The sequence below is a fragment of the Cyprinodon tularosa genome, unplaced genomic scaffold (genome assembly GCF_016077235.1).
Source record: "Cyprinodon tularosa strain WSP-4 unplaced genomic scaffold, ASM1607723v1 ctg960, whole genome shotgun sequence".
NCBI lineage: Eukaryota > Metazoa > Chordata > Actinopteri > Cyprinodontiformes > Cyprinodontidae > Cyprinodon > Cyprinodon tularosa.
In genome coordinates this window covers 174,739-196,301 of record NW_024039741.1, presented here as the reverse complement: position 1 = coordinate 196,301, position 21,563 = coordinate 174,739, and the positions used below count along the sequence as shown (strand labels likewise).

At 51.2% G+C, this 21,563-nt stretch overlaps 1 protein-coding gene across 1 annotated transcript; it reads left to right on the top strand.

The window, feature by feature from the left end:
* Window positions 1–1,619: 1,619 nt before the first annotated feature.
* On the top strand, window positions 1,620–21,336 carry ints8 (integrator complex subunit 8). The gene is made up of 28 exons (XM_038275487.1): window positions 1,620–1,775; window positions 3,978–4,116; window positions 4,199–4,373; window positions 4,458–4,598; window positions 4,683–4,754; window positions 7,136–7,187; window positions 7,276–7,455; window positions 7,532–7,639; window positions 7,710–7,862; window positions 8,720–8,820; window positions 8,920–9,061; window positions 9,153–9,226; window positions 15,035–15,210; window positions 15,285–15,415; window positions 15,510–15,620; window positions 16,671–16,875; window positions 16,951–17,072; window positions 17,142–17,326; window positions 17,403–17,436; window positions 17,513–17,572; window positions 19,298–19,359; window positions 19,442–19,560; window positions 19,999–20,102; window positions 20,550–20,600; window positions 20,702–20,775; window positions 20,851–20,915; window positions 20,995–21,038; window positions 21,158–21,336. Exons 2-28 carry the CDS (start codon window positions 3,984–3,986, stop codon window positions 21,272–21,274), a joined length of 2,991 nt encoding a protein of 996 aa, XP_038131415.1. The 5' UTR covers window positions 1,620–1,775; window positions 3,978–3,983; the 3' UTR covers window positions 21,275–21,336.
* Window positions 21,337–21,563: the final 227 nt, after the last annotated feature.

Sequence of the window (21,563 nt, the reverse complement as noted above, 5' to 3'; positions counted from 1 at the left end):
AAAAAGATCTGCTATTTCCGGACGATCAGGATCTACTGAAGCCTTTAGACCTTCCTGGCAGGGGCGGATTTACCTTTAGGCAATACTAGGCAGCTGCCCAGGGCCCCAAGTTCCTGGGGGCCCCATAAAACTGTTTCCATGTATGGTTAATATAATGTTTCCTTAATTATGTTTCTGATAAAAATCATTTGGCTAAAATACCATCAGAACGCTGATAATAAGTGTGTCCCCAAATTTCCTAAATCCGCCCCTGCTTCCTGGATGTCATGAAGCATCTTCCCTGAGGCTGAACTTCTCTTTTTGATGAAAGCTAATTTTAGCTGCAATATTCTCAGCAGCAGTTTCTAATCCCAGATTTTCTACATTAGCAGCACTAATCTCAGCCTCCATTAGCAGTTAGCCTGCTAATTTACTTCCTGTTTATGATGGAACTTTGAAAGTTTTGTCTTTATATTATGTTCACCTTGTTTATGTTCTGTTTTTTGTTCACTCTAAAAACTTTTCGTTGCTATATAATTACGATTTTGTACTTATTTACGAATTTCTTTTTAATGAGGGTTTACTATGATCGGTCTTTTAATGAACATAAACATTATTTTAAGTCCCTCCCATTAGCGGAGCTGGTTTTTTGCTGCAGGTTGTTCATTAGACCTCTTAAAAACAAAAACAAAAAAAAACAATTTTTGATTTCATAGCAGACTGGATGATTTCCCGTTTTTTGGAACCTGACAAACTCAAAAATCCCAATAATTTCCTTCTCAGACGATGTGTAAGTCTGCCCCACAGGCACTGAACTGATAACCGCCAAATAATGAAAAACCGTCTTTTTTTAAATTTTATATCTTTTTACATAAAAAATAGGAAATTGTATCAGCTTTCTTCTGATATAACTGCCATCTTTACATGGTTATGGCATCGAAATGTATAATAAAAACGTGTACACTACCCCCAAAATTTGCGATTTACGTAATTTAATTTTTATTTTCTGTTTTACGGGTATTTATTGAAAATACGTAATGCACATGTAAATATATGCAAATAAAAAAAATTTTTTTTTACATGGACTTGTTGAGAATTTTATTAACTTTTAAATGTTATTATTGCCAACTTTGAAAGGCATTTTTTATTTTTTATTTTATATATAAGTAATAGAAAAATTCTTTACCCTACCCCCTAAAATTGTGATAGTTTTTTCGTTATCTAGACAGTTATAAGTTTAGGGCCTTTGGGTCAGGCAGAAGTACGGAAGAGGATTAGGGCCATTGAAAAAATAAAAAAAAGTGAACTGATTTTTAAATATTTCAGTTTAATATGGGAAAAAAAATCATAATTCTGACTTTAATCTCAGAAGTCTGAGACAAAAGTCATTATTCTGACTTAATTCATATTAAACTGAAATAAAATGTAAAAATCAGTTAACTTGTTTTTATTTTTCAGGGGCTCTAATCCTCTTTCTGAGCTGAATCATCATCTGAGAAGGATGTGATTGAGATTTTTTAACTTCTCAGATTCCAAAGAACAGAAAATCTTCCAGTCTATGAAAATCAAAATTTATTTATTTGAAGAGGTCTAATGTTCATGAACGGCTACAAATATGCGCAGATGCTACGCAGTCTGTCTTCCCTTGATGACGTAGCGGAACCGGAAGTAGAGCCGTCGATCCGCGGGATGAATTATGTGAGAATCGGTTCCTACAGCTTCCCCGGGACGTTTTTTAATGTTTTTATTCACATTTGGATCTTTTAGGCTCTGATTGTCCATCCTGGTCAGTGGAGGTAAGGCTGAAGGTTCCTGTTTGACCGGAAACGACCGGAAACTGATGTTAGCAAAACAAAGCTGCTGCTAAACTACCGCAGCTTTAGCTTTGTTCTCTTTTCTCAGAATAAAATAGAATAAAACAGAATAGAAATTCTCTCCTGGTGTTTTCAGCAAAAAAAAAAAGATGATAGAAAAACTGGTCACACAAACGTAGACCATAGAAAAATGTCTAAGAATAACTTAATAGTGAAGAGTTAAAATATTAGCAATATAAAACTGGAGAATAAATAACAAATAAACAGCTATGGACATTTTTACAGCAATTTAAAATAGCAGCAACATCAGAGATGTGCAAAATGACAGAAAAATGTTATTAAACTGCTAGAAACTGCAAAATCTGCATGAATTTAACAATTTATTGATGTTGATGGGAACATTGGTGGTTCTAGAGTCTTCCAGCTGCTGGGAGGAAGGATCTGTGGTCACTACTGATCACTAGTGATCACTAGTGATGGTGACACGAAGCCTCATTGAACCGTTTGGCCAAATTCCTTGAATTATCCCCACAGTTCATTAAGCTTCAGGTGAACATGTCGCCATCTACTGGTGGAGTGCAGAACTACAGTTAATGTAATATGGGGTGAAATTTCTGCCAAAACATTGCACACAAAAAAGCATGTTGCACTCAAATAAATCTCATTGCTCACAAATAAAACTCTCATCAAATGTCCCATAATCAATGTCATAGATCTGAAGAAAGCAGATCAGAAAGCAATACCTAACAGTAATGTTACAACTAACCAGCGGTTTGCTCAGATTAACCATCAATACATTGTTTAATCTAAGCAAAATTGTTTTAACCAACTAGATTGGTTGGAAAAACAACCAATCTATTCTTAGAATCTATCCAACTGACCGTAACTCTCCTACAAACTCCCACATCTGGACTGAATCTGTCGAAGTTCGAGCTGAACCGCTTCCTGAAGCGGTCATGTGGTAGCGTCGCTTCAGACGCCATCTATTTTAGCTCCTCCCCTAAATGAAGCAAGCCTCGTTATGCGTGTGGAGTCAGGTTCAAATTTATTCCACATCCTCAGACGGAGAGATGGGCTCTGACTGGGCAAAGCTCAGTACATACTTTTATAGAGCAACTCCCCCCAGGGGAACCAACCCACCCCCCGTATAAAGAACTTTCTCACACTATCTGGAGAAAGTTATTCCTTAGGCTGCATTCAATCTAATTTCACTGGCAGATTAAACTCGGATTAAATCATCGCATCCTGATTGTTTTTGTTTTGAATGTCTGATAAAGCAGGAGACGATCATAACGCTACAGTTATCTGACGGTTCGTCGTTATCATTGTTTTATTACGAATTGTGATAATAATAGTTTCTAGAGAAGCTGATTTAGATGCAGCTGATGATGATGTAGCGCTTCAGGAGCTGGAGGCATTAGTAGCAGCTCAACAACAACTGCTGCTAACCTGATCAAGGCTGCGCTTTAAAAAATTAAATAGTCTAGAGAGCTGTTGTAAACTAAATTTCTTTTTGTTTGCACTTGTGTACAAAATGACAGAATAAATCTAAGTCTAAAGTCTAAGTCAAGTCATCAGAAAGGAGTCATCATGTTTTTAATCTGGAGCTTGGCTCTAACTTTATAAATGTGGCTCCCTTGAAAATATTGTAATAGAATGAATCAAACTCTTTATTTCTTTAAAATGTATTTAACATTTTTCATTTTTGATGGATCATATAGATAATAACATTACAATAACATCCATCCAATCCAATAACAACAACATTACAATAACACAATAACATCCTTCGTCCTTCAGAGGGAGATGATTCCTCTCGCTGTTCCACCCAGCAGTAAACTTCTCTACAGATCTGATCCAAGGTTCAGAGCAGGAAGCTCAGAGAAACTAAAACAACCTGAGAGATTTTTCTCAGACTCTCCAGGCTTCAGTTCAGCTTCAGATTATTGCGATCGTCGTGCAAGTAGCAAAAATGGAGGCTTTGACGTTTGCACAGACCAAGCGGTGAAGAAGAACAGAAGCCGTTAGATTCTGACTGATGCTAATACCGATTGTTTTAACATCGGTTGACCAATAGCTGGATAGGATTTCCCTGAAGGCTGACGTACAGCGTAATCCAAACAGGTTAGCTTCCCAAAGCGATGGAGCCTCTGGGGTCTCCTCACCGACCATTTCTCCCTCCAGGGCAGGATGAGTGCGGAGGCGGCCGACCGGGTGGCGGCTGTGATCAGCAGCCGGCCCAGCACGCCGCTGCAGGTCTCCTGGTTTGAGTTCCTGCTGGATGGAAGCCTGCTGGAGAAACACCTGCAGAGCCCATACCCAGGTCAGTGTTTCCCCCCGACGGACCGGACCGGACCGGAGGTGGCTATGCTGACGCATGACTGTGTTGGTTTCCAACCCAACAGACCCGCCCCCGGTTCAGCTCATCATCCAGTTCCTGGAGCAGGCGTCCAAGCCGTCTGTGAACGAGCAGAACCAGGTGCAGCCGCCGGCGGATAACCGGAGGAACCGGACCCTGAAGCTGCTGGCTCTGAAGGTAGCTGCACACATGAAGTGGGATCTGGACTCTCTGGAGAAAGGGTGAGTAACGAGTTTCCATCGAGCCGTACGGTTCAGACGGACCGCGGTGATTGGCTGTGATGTCATCTTCTCCCTCTGGGTCAGTCTGAGCATCCCCGTTCTCAACATGCTGCTGAACGAGCTGCTGTGCGTCAGCAAAGTGCCGGCAGGCGTCAAGCATGTGGACCTGGACCTCTCCACCCTGCCTCCAACCACCGCCATGGCCGTCATCATCTACAACCGCTGGTGAGAACGGCCGCCTTATTTTCACGTCTCCGAGACGAAGCGGGTTCTGTTTGGATTAAACGTCTCTGTCTGGTTCTGTCGAAGGGCCATCAGAACCATCGTGCTGAGCAGCTTTCCAGAGAAGCAGACCAAACCCGGACCGCATCAGATGAACATGTAAACCTTTCATCACGTTTTCTGATGGATGTTCTATGAAGCCTTCTGGAGGTTTATAACCTGACAGGCTTCAGCTCTCAGCCTCTTCCTGCTCCAACAGACCAGTTCCTCCTCACTGGTCCTCAGCCTGAGCTTTGATGGGATCACAGGGATCAGTTTGTCACACATCCAATCTCTGAAAATCTCTAACGCTACGTTCAGACCGCGCAGCAGGAGCAGCAAAAACGCGCGTGCTGCTTCATTTTGAATGCTTGTTTTTAGTTTAGTTCTGACGCGTCTTTGCTGCTGATTCTCTGCTTTGCAGCTTAGGCGTTAATAAACTGTTTCAGAGAAGTGATCATAGCGCTCTGCATCAACAGCGCTGCGTCTGACTCCCTGCCAGCTCCCAGATCAGCTTCTCTCATTGGTTGATGCGGCGCGTCCAGCAGCTGAAGTTACATTTATCCAACTTCAGCAGCTGCTGCTTCTGGAGCGCCTCAGAAGCTCATGAGTCGCTGCTCAAAACGCGCTACATGACTTTTTGATGCAGTTTGATGCGCGTCAACCTTTGACTTTTCATGTCAAGGCCGCAGCAGCGAGTTGCAGATATTTTTGATTTCTGCCCAATATTGAAGCGTGGTCTGCGCCATGTTATTCCACGCCATAACACCAATCAGGAACTAGCTGTGGGTCTAGATACGGCCGAGGCGGTGAGGAAGTGGGGGCAAGTTTGTGTGATAACGGAGGGAAATGAGGGCCAAAAAGAGCGGGGATCCAGGTGGAAAAAGGGTCCCAGCGTTATGCCGCACCTCGCTCTGCTAGCCGCTCCATCTTCACCAGTCGTTTTCCAATATGGCGGTCAGACAAACAAAACAAGCTGATAAGGAACCAAACAGGAAATATGCTTAGAGTAGAGCGGATGTAGATTTGAGCAATCAGAGGCCTCCTGTCTGCGGTCACCTAACATTTTGGAGAGGAGCAGCAGGGGGACTGCAGAGGGGGCGGGGCATATCTAAACCATATTTAAACACACATATATATATAAACCAGCCTTAAACTGGCTGTTTCTGCTGCTTGCAGGCTGAACGTAGCATAATAAACTCTGCTTATATACAAGATGAGCCTTTTAGACATAGAAGAAGAAGAAGATGGTCCAGAGTCCTGGTTCCTCTGTTCTCCAGCTTTTCTACACGATTCATGTGTGAGGATTTAAACATCCCAGGAGAAAAGCTGATCAATCCTTTTATTTTAACGCAAAGAAATCAGGTCTTTAATTGCCTGATGCTTCATGTCTTCCAACAAGGTTAAATTCTATTCAGTTTATTTCTATAGCTCCAATTCACATCATGTCATCTCAGGTCACTTTCCAGTTCACCAGATCATCCAGTCAGATTGATTCAAAGTTTTCTATCTAAGGAAAACCAGCTGATTGCATCGACTCATTGACTCTTCAGCAATCCCTCACACTAAGCATGCTTGTAGCGACAGTGGAGAGGAAAAACTCCCTTTGAACAGGTAGAATCCTCCAGCAGAACCAGGCTCAGTGTGAGCGGCCATCTGCTGAGGCCCACTGGGGTTCAAGGAGACAGAAGCAGACATAGAAAAAGAAGCATAGATACAAAAGGCAACTGTCAACCAGCTCCACAGGCGGCCCCGTCCAGGAAACACACAGCCAGGCAGACGAGCTCCGAGCCAGCTCCCATGTCAGAGGATGAAGAGAGCACATCCAGTTAGTCACAGTCAGAGAAACAGGACTACACTGGAAAACAGGCCAAGCTCCAACATCTAGAAACAAAGGTGTTGATGGCAGCAGCACAGCTGATATTTCTCTCCAGGATGGAGTCACAGCCAAACAGGAACAGACCAGATGAAGCTACTATGAGAAAAAGCAGAGAGAGCAGAACGTTGGAGATTGAACTAACAGATTCTGCAGAGTGGGAGAATAGAGATAGAATGAAGCAGAATGATGAAAAAGGGGTCCCTATGTCCCTAGACTAGGCTTAGATGTCCAGTACTAGGCTAGGTTTCCCAGTCTCTGGAAGAAAAATGGGCCCACAGCATCACTGGTCCCCCACCCTGCTTACGATGGGCAGCAGGCGCCTTTCTGAGTCCCGTTAAAGTAGGTTGGATCAAATGCTGAATGTTTGCGTTTGTAATGGTAGGACTGGGAAGGCTTCTTTTTCTGACCTGCCTAGTTGATGCTATGGAAGGCAGGTCTGGATTAGTCCTTACCCAGAAATCCCACTTCCTCCTGTTTTGATGTTTGGCTTCAGTTAAAGGAAAAGTTTGGTCAGCAGGAAATAATCAGCGGATCATTATCTGTACGTAAAGCTAATATGTTTGTGGTGTTTTGAAGCTTCATGGTTTTCCTCCTGGCTTAATGCTCCTCTGCTCTGCTGCAGGTTGAACTTGGTCCAGCAGGAGAAGGAGATGACGGAGAACATCCTGTGTGTGGTGAGCTGCTGCTGTTGGTCTGAATGGGTGTCACTCCAGGCGGGGGGGTCTGCGTTCCTCTGACTGAAGCCCTGTTTCCTCCTCCCAGCTGAAGGAGCAGGCGGCCGACTCCATCAGCGTCCTGGAAGGAGCGCTGCGCCTGAACAAGGGCTCCTACGTCCACACCGTGAGGACGCTGGACCTCCTGGGCTCTGACGCCGCCGCCAACGGAGAAACGGAGTCGTCCACCGCAGGGCTTCGGATCAGCGGCGAGGAGCTGCACTGCCAGGTGGGCGGCTGCTCGGGTTCAGGGTGGACCCGCTCCACCTCCTGACCTCTGACCTCTGACCTGTGTTCTATTTCAGGTCCATTACGACCTGGGAGGGATCTTCTTCCAGCAGGGCTGCACCGAGCAGCCGGCTTATGAAAAAGCTCGGGACCATTTCAGGACGACCAAGGAGCTCCTGAAGAAGGTACCGGATCTCACAGAAGCTCACAGTTCTGATCCAAAGTCCAGTTGGTCCTCATTGTTCTCCGTCTCAGCTGGACGAGTCCGTCCACGTCCACCTAGACGAGGAGCGTCTGGCCGGCTACTGGAACGCCTGCAAGGCTTTAACCGGAGCCTGCGACGCGGCCGACCCCCACATGACCCGATATGAGCAGATCAATAGCCTGATCCGGGCGCACGACTACCAGGTAGGAGGAGCATACGGCGCCACATTTATCTCAAAACACCCGTGAGAAAAATAAACATAGAGGCGTGTATGTAAAGGCTGATTTATGCTCAGGTCGTCTGCGCAGTTTATGCAGATATGCCCCGCCCCTGCTGCAGACACTCTGCTGCTCCTCTCCCACATTGTAGGTGAGCGCAGACAGGAGGCCTCTGATTGGTCAGATCTACATCCGCTCTACACTATACCTATTTCCTGTTTGGTTCCTTACCGGCTTGTTTTGTTTGTCTGACCGCCATATTGCAAAACGACTGGTGAAGATGGAGCGGCTAGAAGAGCGAGGTTAGGGTTAGGGTTAGCCTTTGACTGACAGCTGGTCATTCATAAGTGAAGACGACGGCTGGAGGCGGGACAGTGGAGGAGGCTTCTCCATTGTTTGCGTTACGTGGGGTAAGTGGAAAGCGTCAGTCAAAGACTTCCTGACGCCACTTCCTGTGTGATGGTGTCTGCGAGGCCCAATCAGGAGGAGGCTTTCAGAAGAGGTTTGTCTCCGCCCGACCTGTCAAGACACATTTTCTTTCACGTTAGGAGAAAATCAGTCTGAGGGCAGAGACGCTTTGAGAACGCAACTGTCCTCAAGCGTGGTCGCTGGATAGACAATCGTACGTGGTGAGATCCTGAGCCTGTGGGAGGAGCTAGCGTTCGCTGAGAGGGATTTTCTCCTCTCCAGGCGGCAGTTTCTCGCTCATGTGTGTCTTAGTTGATAAACGACGTGCAGAAGAAGTTTAACGTACGTGCCTGTATGTTTATTTTGCTCGTGGCGCCGTGAGACGCTGCAGCGGTTCTGGAGGAGGAATGACGTGTGCGATGTTCTCCCTGCAGGCTGTGGTTGAGGAGTTCATCAAGGACAACGCCTCCCGCTGCTTCCCCGCCCACTTCAGGCGCTCCGTCCTCAGAGAGCTGCTGTACAGAGTCCAACAAGGGTGAGACCAGAACCTCTCCGATCCGATCACAGATCAACAACCAGAGCCGGCCCCGTGCCGTCGGAACCTACCGGGTTCTAATGGATTCTGTGCTTGCAGGGAATCGGGCCTGGATGAGGTCTGTCACCAGCTGTGTGTCTGCAACGCGGTCCGAGACGCTCTGGAAGGAGAAGTTCTGAGCGTCCGCTTCCAGCAGCTGCTGCTGAGGCCCAGTAAGGCCATGGTGGACTTCCTGTTGGAGGTAGGACGACGTGGTGGGAGGTCCGAATCATGGCCGCCCTCCTCGCCGCTATCAGCAGTACTGGAGCTCATCCTGTCGCTTCCTGCTGCAGGTCTGCAGGCGTTCCCTGGACCGAGACCAACCGTCTGATCCCGCCTCCAGAACAAACATGGCCGCCTTCTTAAGGTGAGTCTGAGCAGAACCACAGCTGATATGAATGTGTGGTTCTGTTCCGGCCTTTCTGCAGTGGGTCCAAACCGTGGCTCAGGGGCTGTTTACGGCTCCCAGGCTGTTTTTAGATGGTCTGCAAACAAAGCTGGAGGATTTATGCTCAGTTTATCCCCATCATCTCCCCATCACCTCCCCATCACCTCCCCATCACCTCCCCATCGCCTCCCCATCGTCTCCCCATCACATCCCCATCACCTCCCCATCACCTCCCCATCACATCCCCATCACCTCCCCATCACCTCCCCATCACCTCCCCATCACCTCCCCATCGCCTCCCCATCACATCCCCATCACCTCCCCATCGTCTCCCCATCACATCCCCATCACATCCCCATCACCTCCCCATCACCTCCCCATCGCCTCCCCATCGTCTCCCCATCACATCCCCATCACCTCCCCATCACCTCCCCATCGCCTCCCCATCGTCTCCCCATCACATCCCCATCACCTCCCCATCACTTCCCCATCGCCTCCCCATCACATCCCCATCACATCCCCATCACCTCCCCATCACATCCCCATCGCCTCCCCATCACATCCCCATCACCTCCCCATCACCTCCCCATCCATCCCACGCTCCCCATCACATCCCATCACCTCCCATCTCCCGCGATCGCCTCCCATCGTCTCCCCATCACATCCCCATCACATCCCCATCACCTCCCCATCACCTCCCATCGCCTCCCCATCGTCTCCCCATCACATCCCCATCACCTCCCCATCGCCTCCCCATCGCCTCCCCATCGTCTCCCCATCACCTCCCCATCACCTCCCCATCACCTTCCCCATCACCTCCCCATCGTCTCCCCATCACCTCCCCATCACATCCCCATCACCTCCCCATCGCCTCCCCATCACCTCCCCATCACCTCCCCATCACATCCCCATCACATCCCCATCACCTCCCCATCACCTCCCCATCACATCCCCATCACATCCCCATCACCTCCCCATCACATCCCCATCACATCCCCATCACCTCCCCATCACCTCCCCATCACATCCCCATCACATCCCCATCACCTCCCCATCACATCCCCATCACCTCCCCATCACATCCCCATCACATCCCCATCACCTCCCCATCACCTCCCCATCACATCCCCATCACATCCCCATCACCTCCCCATCACATCCCCATCACCTCCCCATCGCCTCCCCATCACCTCCCCATCACATCCCCATCACCTCCCCATCACCTCCCCATCACCTCCCCATCGCCTCCCCATCACATCCCCATCACCTCCCCATCGCCTCCCCATCACATCCCCATCACATCCCCATCGACTCCCCATCGTCTCCCCATCTTCTCCCCATCGGCTCCCCATCACATCCCCATCGCCTCCCCATCGTCTCCCCATCTTCTCCCCATCTTTTCCACATCGCCTCCCCATCGCCTCCCCATCACATCCCCATCACCTCCCCATCGTCTCCCCATCGCCTCCCCATCATCTCCCCATCACCTCCCCATCGCCTCCCCATCACATCCCCATCATCTCCCCATCACCTCCCCATCGCCTCCCCATCACATCCCCATCACCTCCCCATCACATCCCCATCACATCCCCATCACCTCCCCATCACATCCCCATCACCTCCCCATCACATCCCCATCACATCCCCATCACCTCCCCATCGTCTCCCCATCGCCTCCCCATCATCTCCCCATCACCTCCCCATCGCCTCCCCATCACATCCCCATCATCTCCCCATCACCTCCCCATCGCCTCCCCATCACATCCCCATCACCTCCCCATCACATCCCCATCACATCCCCATCACCTCCCCATCACATCCCCATCACCTCCCCATCACATCCCCATCACATCCCCATCACCTCCCCATCACCTCCCCATCACATCCCCATCACATCCCCATCACCTCCCCATCACATCCCCATCACCTCCCCATCGCCTCCCCATCACCTCCCCATCACATCCCCATCACCTCCCCATCACCTCCCCATCACCTCCCCATCGCCTCCCCATCACATCCCCATCACCTCCCCATCGCCTCCCCATCACATCCCCATCACATCCCCATCGACTCCCCATCGTCTCCCCATCTTCTCCCCATCGTCTCCCCATCACATCCCCATCGCCTCCCCATCGTCTCCCCATCTTCTCCCCATCTTTTCCACATCGCCTCCCCATCGCCTCCCCATCACATCCCCATCACCTCCCCATCGTCTCCCCATCGCCTCCCCATCATCTCCCCATCACCTCCCCATCGCCTCCCCATCACATCCCCATCATCTCCCCATCACCTCCCCATCGCCTCCCCATCACATCCCCATCGTCTCCCCATCTTCTCCACATCTTTTCCACATCGTCTCCCCATCACCTCCCCATCACCTCCCCATCGCCTCCCCATCGCCTCCCCATCTTCTCCACATCTTTTCCACATCGTCTCCCCATCACCTCCCCATCACCTCCCCATCGCCTCCCCATCACCTCCCCATCGTCTCCCCATCGCCTCCCCATCGCCTCCCCATCACCTCCCCATCGTCTCCCCATCGCCTCCCCATCACCTCCCCATCGTCTCCCCATCGCCTCCCCATCATCTCCCCATCACCTCCCCATCGCCTCCCCATCACATCCCCATCGCCTCCCCATCGCCTCCCCATCACATCCCCATCGCCTCCCCATCGCCTCCCCATCACCTCCCCATCGCCTCCCCATCACCTCCCCATCGTCTCCCCATCGCCTCCCCATCACCTCCCCATCGTCTCCCCATCGCCTCCCCATCATCTCCCCATCACCTCCCCATCGCCTCCCCATCACATCCCCATCATCTCCCCATCACCTCCCCATCGCCTCCCCATCACATCCCCATCGCCTCCCCATCACATCCCCATCGCCTCCCCATCGTCTCCCCATCTTCTCCACATCTTTTCCACATCGTCTCCCCATCACCTCCCCATCACCTCCCCATCGCCTCCCCATCGCCTCCCCATCTTCTCCCCATCTTTTCCCCATCTTCTCCCCATCACCTCCCCATCACCTCCCCATCGCCTCCCCATCACATCCCCATCGTCTCCCCATCGCCTCCCCATCGCCTCCCCATCATCTCCCCATCACCTCCCCATCGCCTCCCCATCACATCCCCATCATCTCCCCATCACCTCCCCATCGCCTCCCCATCACATCCCCATCGTCTCCCCATCGCCTCCCCATCGCCTCCCCATCATCTCCCCATCGCCTCCCCATCATCTCCCCATCACCTCCCCATCGCCTCCCCATCACATCCCCATCGCCTCCCCGTCGTCTCCCCATCTTATCCCCATCGTCTCCCCATCGCCTCCCCATCGCCTCCCCATCACCTCCCCATCGTCTCCCCATCGCCTCCCCATCATCTCCCCATCACCTCCCCATCGCCTCCCCATCACATCCCCATCGCCTCCCCATCGTCTCCCCATCGTCTCCCCATCGTCTCCCCATCTTATCCCCATCGTCTCCCCATCGTCTCCCCATCTTATCCCCATCGTCTCCCCATCGCCTCCCCGTCGTCTCCCCATCTTATCCCCATCGCCTCCCCATCATCTCCCCATCACCTCCCCATCATCTCCCCATCACATCCCCATCGCCTCCCCGTCGTCTCCCCATCTTATCCCCATCGCCTCCCCGTCGTCTCCCCATCTTATCCACATCTTTTCCACATCGTCTCCCCATCATCTCCCCATCACCTCCCCATCGCCTCCCCATCACATCCCCATCGCCTCCCCGTCGTCTCCCCATCTTATCCCCATCGCCTCCCCGTCGTCTCCCCATCGCCTCCCCATCGTCTCTCCATCGTCTCTCCATCTTCTCCCCATCACATCCCCATCGCCTCCCCGTCGTCTCCCCATCTTATCCCCATCGCCTCCCCGTCGTCTCCCCATCTTATCCCCATCGCCTCCCCATCGTCTCTCCATCGTCTCCCCATCTTCTCCACATCTTTTCCACATCGTCTCCCCATCTTATCACATCTTTTCCACATCGTCTCCCCATCACCTCCCCATCGCCTCCCCATCGCCTCCCCATCGCCTCCCCATCACATCCCCATCGCCTCCCCGTCGTCTCCCCATCTTATCCCCATCGTCTCCCCATCGCCTCCCCATCATCTCCCCATCACCTCCCCATCGCCTCCCCATCACATCCCCATCGCCTCCCCATCGTCTCCCCATCGTCTCCCCATCTTATCCCCATCGTCTCCCCATCGCCTCCCCGTCGTCTCCCCATCTTATCCCCATCGCCTCCCCATCATCTCCCCATCACCTCCCCATCATCTCCCCATCACATCCCCATCGCCTCCCCGTCGTCTCCCCATCTTATCCCCATCGCCTCCCCGTCGTCTCCCCATCTTATCCACATCTTTTCCACATCGTCTCCCCATCATCTCCCCATCACCTCCCCATCGCCTCCCCATCACATCCCCATCGCCTCCCCGTCGTCTCCCCATCTTATCCCCATCGCCTCCCCGTCGTCTCCCCATCTTATCCCCATCGCCTCCCCATCGTCTCTCCATCGTCTCTCCATCGTCTCCCCATCTTTTCCACATCGTCTCCACATCGTCTCCCCATCGCCTCCCCATCACATCCCCATCGTCTCCCCATCTTATCCCCATCGCCTCCCCATCGTCTCTCCATCGCCTCCCCATCACATCCCCATCGTCTCCCCATCACATCCCCATCGTCTCCCCATCGCCTCTCCATCGTCTCTCCATCGTCTCCCCATCGCCTCCCCATCTTCTCCCCATCTTTTCCACATCGTCTCCCCATCGTCTCCCCATCGTCTCCCCATCGCCTCCCCATCACATCCCCATCGTCTCCCCATCACATCCCCATCGTCTCCCCATCGCCTCTCCATCGTCTCTCCATCGTCTCCCCATCGCCTCTCCATCGTCTCCCCATCGCCTCTCCATCGTCTCCCCATCGCCTCTCCATCGTCTCCCCATCTTTTCCACATCGTCTCCCCATCGTCTCCCCATCGCCTCCCCATCACCTCCCCATCGTCTCCTCATCGCCTCCCCATCTTCTCCCCATCTTTTCCACATCGTCTCCCCATCGTCTCCCCATCGTCTCCCCATCGTCTCCCCATCGCCTCTCCATCGCCTCCCCATCGCCTCCCCATCGTCTCCCCATCACATCCCCATCGCCTCTCCATCGCCTCCCCATCGCCTCCCCATCACATCCCCATCGTCTCCCCATCGCCTCTCCATCGTCTCTCCATCGTCTCCCCATCTTTTCCCCATCGTCTCCCCATCGTCTCCCCATCACATCCCCATCGCCTCTCCATCGCCTCCCCATCGCCTCTCCATCACATCCCCATCGCCTCTCCATCGCCTCCCCATCGCCTCTCCATCGCCTCCCCATCGCCTCCCCATCGCCTCTCCATCACATCCCCATCGTCTCCCCATCACATCCCCATCACATCCCCATCGCCTCTCCATCGCCTCCCCATCGCCTCTCCATCGCCTCCCCATCGTCTCCCCATCGCCTCTCCATCGCCTCCCCATCGTCTCCCCATCGTCTCTCCATCCTCGTCCCTCAGAAACTTCTTTTTCGCTCTCAGGACGGTTCTAGATAAACTGGACCTTAGGGCGGTTAAATAAAATGGTTCCTTGTTTCCGTCTGAACGTCTCACCTCCTGCTGCTGATGTCTGAATGTTTTTTGGAAGTCTGTAAATTTCAGGCTTTGGGATTTTCGTTAACTTTGCAGCAGATCTTTGATCAGGCGGCGGTTTTAGTCGGACAGTAACAGCAGGTGCGTTTCTGTGCTGCAGGACTCTGTGTGAGAACCTGGAGGATTTGTCTCTGGCGCTGTCCATGACGTCCCATCCGCTGTTGGTGGAGCTGCTGAGAGACGAGGACCGGAAGCTTCTGATGGAGCAGATGAGGAAGAGGTCGGCCACCGTCAACCTGAGCGCCAAACCCCTCCCGTCTTTCTACGACATCCCAGGTAAGGAGCCGCACCCCCTGCTGCCCTGCGGGTCTCTGCTCAGAGGGTCTCAGTCGGAGCTTCTGTCCCTGCAGCGTCCGCCAGCGTGAACATCGGCCAGCTGGAGCAGCAGCTCATCCTGTCTCTGGAGCCGCGCCGCATCAGACAGATCCTGATCGAGCTCCACGGCATGGCGGAGCGGCCCTTCTGGAGAGTCAACAGCAAGGTCCCCCCCCCACCCCATCCCATCCCCTAACTTTGATTAATCTGTAAATGAGCTTTGAATGATTGGACCAATCAGCTGCTCTCTGTCCATCCAGTGGGTGGTTCCTCCTGACTACATCAACGTGGTCCTCGCCATCAAAGACAGCCTGACCAAAGACCTGGTCTACATCCTCATGGCCAAAGGACTCCACTGCATCTCCATAAAGGTGGGAGCACTGGTCTCTATTTATTCACTGGATTGCTGATTGTGAAGCCATCGGCTGCCATATTGGTACTCCCCACTAGAGACGTGCATTAAAGATGCCTCCCTGTGCAGCATCTGGCTGCTAAAACCAGCAGTTTTCTGTCTGCAGGAAGATGTTCCACTGGTAATTTCCCAGTCTGGATGAACTAAGCAATAAATCCATCTATAGCCGATGGATCCTATAGTTTAGTCTGCAGACTAACATTAGTCTCAGACTGACTGGAAGACATTGACTGAGTTAGACACTGACATTGGGTGTTTGTTGTATTTCTCATTTGAAAAAGTCACGAGCTGAAAATATATTACATGTTATAGTGAGGGATATATCTATATGTGTGTGTCTATTAGGGGTGGAACGGTTCACAGAATCCACGGTTCGGTTCACGGTTTTTGGTTCGGTTTATGTTGATTGTTAGCATGACATGTTGGTCGTGTTGCTGTTAGCATAAACAAAACGTGTTGCACAATGCTTGCACACTGTTGCACTTTTCTCCACAGCTTTCTTCCCGCCGTCAGCGTAGGTCACTCTAAATGCAAAGTGGTCCCATACAGCAGACCTATAAAGTGCTGCTGGCGCGTCTTCCAACTCCTGTTCTTTCCCACTCGCCATACCCACACAATTCTCCACAACAACTGATTTTTTTCTGCTACACCCGGCTACGCTGCTTCGCTTCTTCTTCTTCTTGTTTACTACTGGTGGTTGGCTTTGGTCACAGTACCGCCACCTTCTGCTCTGGAGTGTAAACGCTTCGCCTATGAGAAAAAGGAGCAGCGCATGAACCGAACGCAACACACACGAACCGAACCGAGACAGTCGAACCGAACGGTTCGGACGGTTTTCATAAACCGCTCCTACCTAGTGTGTGTGTGTGTGTGTGTGTGTGTGTGTGTGTGTGTGTGTATACACCTGTACCAATCAGCAGTCCAGTGAATAGAGCTCAGAGCCAAACCTGCTGGGAGAATTGATGGTTTAGGTTCTGCTTGTCTGGAAACGGCGTCTCTGTCGCCGCAGGACTTTGGCCACGCCCGCCAGCTGTTCTCAGCCTGCCTGGAGCTCGTCACCGAGTTCTCCCCAAAGCTGCGGCAGGTGATGCTCAACGAGTTGCTGCTGCTGGACGTTCGCGCTCACGAAACCACGGCGGCCGAGGGCAGCAAGGAGCGGCCGCCGCCCGACCTGGTCAGCCGGGTCAGAGGGTACCTGGAGATGAGGATTCACGGTGAGCGAGCGGACCGCCGCGCCGATGCTTCTGAAGGTCCTCCTCCTCCTGAATGTCGTCCTGGTTTCTCTCCAGACGTTCCTCTGCGTCAGGTGATCGGGGAGGAGTGCGTCGCCTTCATGCTGAACTGGAGAGAGAACGACTACCTGACGCTGCAGGTGCCGCCGTCTCTGGTCATGAACAACCCGTACATCAAGGTGAGCCGCAGCGTGTAGCTGGCGTCTGGAGGTCAGTGTCGCATGTCTGAACCGTTTCCCCTCCTGCAGCTCGGCCAGCTCCTGGCCTCCACCTGCAAAGAGCTTCCCGGTCCTAAAGAGAGCCGGCGCACAGCCAAGGAGCTGTGGGACGTGGTGGTCCAGGTCTGCAGCGTCTCCGTCCAGCACAAGAGGAGCAGCGACGGGCGCCTGGGTCTGATCAGGCAGAGGGAGTCGTCTCTGGGCATCATGCCGCGGTGAGTCCTCAGGCGGCTGCATTATATCCGCTAAATGCTCGCTTCGATTCTCATTCTGCTTTCTTTCCACATCCAGGAGCAAATTCATCACCTTCGTTAAGAAGCTCAGAGTAAGCGCCCTCGTTTGGAGAAAACCACCCCGCTCGTGAAGTCCTGAGCTCTAACAGCTTCTCCTCTGTCCCTCAGGAGCCGCTGGTGCTGACCACTCTGATCTCGCTGTTTGTGAGACTCCACAGCATCGTCCGAGTACGTCGCCATCTTCCCTTTGCTGCTGTGTTCAGATTTTATTCATTTCCAGAACAGAAATGGAGCCAAATATCTGATTAAGCAGCTTAGATCTCATCCGGAAACGGAGGTTTAATTTACCGCAGAGCAGGAAATGATTGATCCTCATCAAACCGGCACCGACCCACGGGTTTACAGAAACACCACATGTTTAGATCCAAAGCAGGATTCAGCTTCAGATGAACTGATGTCCATGCAGGAGGCATCGGGTGAAAAATGTCCCAGTAATATGTAGCAATAGTTGCTGCTTTGGCAGGACGCTGGGAGCCATGTTGCCAGGGGCCCCTGCTGCACGGAGCCATTAGAAGAACACTGACGATGAAAGACCTATTGCACGCCGTGCTAATGTAGCCACTGATGCTAACAGTAGCCAGTAGCACAGCCGCTACAGTTAACCTAGCCTAGTTTACATACATTTAATCCAAACGTGAGACTTTGCTGCTGGTCGGCTCCTCGTTTCCAGGTCCAGGTTCATCAATCTGGGTTCGATTCCTCTGGTCTTTCTCAAGGTGAAAACCGTCCGACTGAATTTTAATGATCGTTTTCAGATCATTTACTGCAGTTTCTATCCAGTTTAACCTTATTATAGTTTCTAATGAGTGAATTTCACTCTCCAACCAGTAGATTAGTGAGGTTAACGATACTTTACCATCATATTAAAGGTATAGAGGAGGATTCCTAAATAGTTCAAATCAATCCTCTGGACTTTGTTTCCAAGTTTGAAGACGTTTCTCTTCCATCCAGGAAGTTTTTTCAATCCAAAATGTCAGAAATAGCGTTTAGTTCCAGGTTTTATCCAGCAGCCCAACAAAGCCTGGTTTTAGTTTAGAAAACATGCAGATAGAAACGGATGAACAGGTCCCCCCCTTTGGAATGGGGGTCGTTTTGGAACGCCCCATACCTGTCTATGTCTCTGAAAGGGGGGTCGTTAGAGGGAATAGTTGGCCTGGATGAACAGGGGAGGTCTTCTGTTCTCCTGTAAAGGAGTTGGAGCTGCGATGATGGCGGGAAGGAATCAACTTAACTATGGTATTGTAGGTTGTTAAACACTATTAGGTTGAAAACCCCAAATAAAAAGCGGACAGGAAACAGGAAGTCAGTTTACGGACCTGAGTTCATCAGGAACGGACCAGCCGAAGGGTCGGATGGGTCCTCAGAAATACAGCTAAACACTGGAACTAAAATGATAAAACCCGCTCCCAAAGGGGAGGGGTTAAATCCAGAGAGTGGATTTCATTGTTCTGACGGTGGAATGACAATAAAACACTGGGGAAAAAAAGAAAAATCAGGGGATGAAGACGTCTGCCCTCTTCATCGTCTCTGACTGCCGCAGGTCTCCTCTATAGATGATCTTTGCAGCAGGAGGGCTCACTCTGTCTGTTTTTCTGGATGTTTCAGATTATAGAAAATGCTCCATGCGTCGAAGGAAAGGATGCATCACTAACGGTTCCTTTGTGTCCAGAGATGCTTTAACTGAACAGAATAAGACATTCAATGACTGGGCATTGGACATCAGACTCCATCCAGGTTTATGTTTAAGAATCCTGGAGGGATCCGGATGAAAATGATCCAGTCCAGTTTTTTTAGGGTCCAGGATGACTTCCTGTCTACAAAGTGATCAGTGACCCGTGTGAAACGGCGTTTTTCAGTCCATCTGTGATTCAGCGGCTGCTTCCTCCTCCGCAGGACGACATCGTCAACGAAGTGACCGCCGAGCACCTCTCCATCTGGCCGTCCTCTCTTCCAAAGTGAGTTCTACCGGGGGGGGGGAGCGCCTCCGTGTCGCTCTGCAGCGTCTCTGACCCGCTTCCTGCTGTTTGTCCTGAGCAGCATTCAGGCGGTGGACGTGGAGGCCGTGGCGGTGACGGTCAAAGAGCTGGTGACCTACGCCCTCACGCTGAACCCCAACAGCCAGTCGTGGCTCGTCACGCAGGCGGACATCTACTTTGGTGAGCAGCGGTAGCCTTCTGACCATCAAACCGCTTCAAGTTAGAGTTAAACACAATCCACTGGACTTTGTTTGCAAGTTTGAAGACGTTCTGCTTCCCATCCTGGAAGCTTTCTCAATTGAAAATGTCTGGATTAGCGTTTAGTTCCAGACTTTTATAGAGATGCCAAACTAAAGCCTTGTAACGGCTTAGAAAACCTGCAGATTGAAACTAGAAAACCAGCTCCGCCCCTTAATAATGGGAGTCCTTGAGGTCGTTATCGGCCTGCAGTACCTGTTACTGGTCCACGCCTCTGAAAAGTTCATTTTCAGAACAAAGTTTAATTAATTAATCCAGGCATTTTGGAAACCAAGTCCTGCGGATTGTTTTTTTTTAACCTTTGTGGAACGACTGAGAATCTCGGCCTCAGGTGAATCTCCTTTCTACATGTTGTTGCAGTGACCAATCAGTACTCAGCTGCCCTCAGCTTCTACCTGCAGGCTGGAGCCGTTTGCTCAGACTTCTTCACTAAACCCGTCCCTCCTGACGTTTACACTGACCAGGTGAAACCTCACACCGCTTCCAGCTTCTGGTATAAAACCACACCTTCTAGTCAGTGCTCCAGTTGAGGGGGGTGACATTGTTTTTAACAATCACCCCCTTCTTAAATGACCATCCCCTGCACTGCAAAAAAATCTAAATCTTGATAATTTTTTTTTTTTTTTAAATAAGTGCATATGAGAAAAAAAATGAATAAAATAGAAATTGAAAAAAATAAATTTAGATATCTCCAACTTTATTTTTTTGATGGAGACATTTTTCAGTTTAATTACTGATTACACTTTTTAATTGTTTAAATTTACGAAACGTTCTTTTCAAAAATAATGGAAGAAAATTGACTCCATAGTTGGACGAAAGCTCCTGATTGTGAGGTGCATTATGGGAGTTAAACAGCAGGGGGCGCAGTGGGTCAGACCTGCAGAACCGTAACGGCCCGGTTTCTTCTTCAGGTTCTGAAGCGGATGATCAAGTGCTGCTCCATGATGAACTGCCACACGCAGGTCAGAGGTCACAGCTGTAACGTCTGATCGGGGGGGGGGGGGGGGGGGGGGGCGGTCTCTTCCTCAGGCTGAACGTTTCCTCTTCTTGTCCGACTCTCCAGGTCGCGGTTCTGTGCCAGTTTCTCCGGGAGGTCGACTACATGACGGCGTTCAAAGCTCTCCAGGAGCAGAACAGGTAAAGCCCCGCCCACACCCGATTCCCCGCCGCTCCGTTCCCCTCAGCCGTCACTAACCGCAGACGCTTTCACAGCCACGACGCCATGGACTCCTTCTACGACTACATCTGGGACGTCACCATCCTGGAGTACCTCACCCGTATCCTTTCTGATTCTGACTCCTCCTCCTGCGCCTCCTCTGAGGAGCTGATGCTGTTCCTCCCTGACTCTCAGCTCAGACATTCACCACAAACGAGGCGAGATGGAGAAGCGACAGATCGCTGTGAGTCTGCAGGAGGAGGAGGGGCTTAGTTACATCACTTCCTCCAGAGCCATGAGCTAAAGATGGGATCAATCTGAAGCAGGAAGCAGCAGGTTTAACCGTTTGCTCCTCCCACTCAGGTGAAGGCGATCGGACAGACGGAGCTGAACAGCAGCAACCCGGAGGAAGTCCTGCAGCTGGCCGCTCAGAAGAGGAAGAAGAGGTTCCTGCAGGCCATGGCCAAGCTCTACTTCTGAACACGTCTAATAAACGCTCCGGACTCTCTTAGTGACCGAAAATAAAGATGAAAACCCACGAAGCTGCTGCTGCTGTTTCTAATCCACAGACGGACGGTGGAAGACGAGCCAGCGAGGCGCGGCTCAGTCAGGAAGATGAAGGCTGATCGGCCGCGTCCTCATAAGAGCAGAAATCTGATTCACATCTGATCATTCCTGCTCCTAAAACACATCTGAAAGGAAACAAATCTGATCCAGATTATAGTCTGACTATTCCCTGGATTATAAAGATTATGTTTATTTTAAGGAG

Bases quoted from the DNA above. Each gene is read 5' to 3' on its own strand.
- ints8 (XM_038275487.1), top strand. From the start codon at position 3,984: ATGAGTGCGGAGGCGGCCGACCGGGTGGCGGCTGTGATCAGCAGCCGG. The intron at 9,227-15,034 runs GTGAGTCTGAGC...TCTGTGCTGCAG, and splicing joins AACATGGCCGCCTTCTTAAG to GACTCTGTGTGAGAACCTGG. The intron at 16,876-16,950 runs GTGAGCGAGCGG...GTTTCTCTCCAG, and splicing joins CCTGGAGATGAGGATTCACG to ACGTTCCTCTGCGTCAGGTG.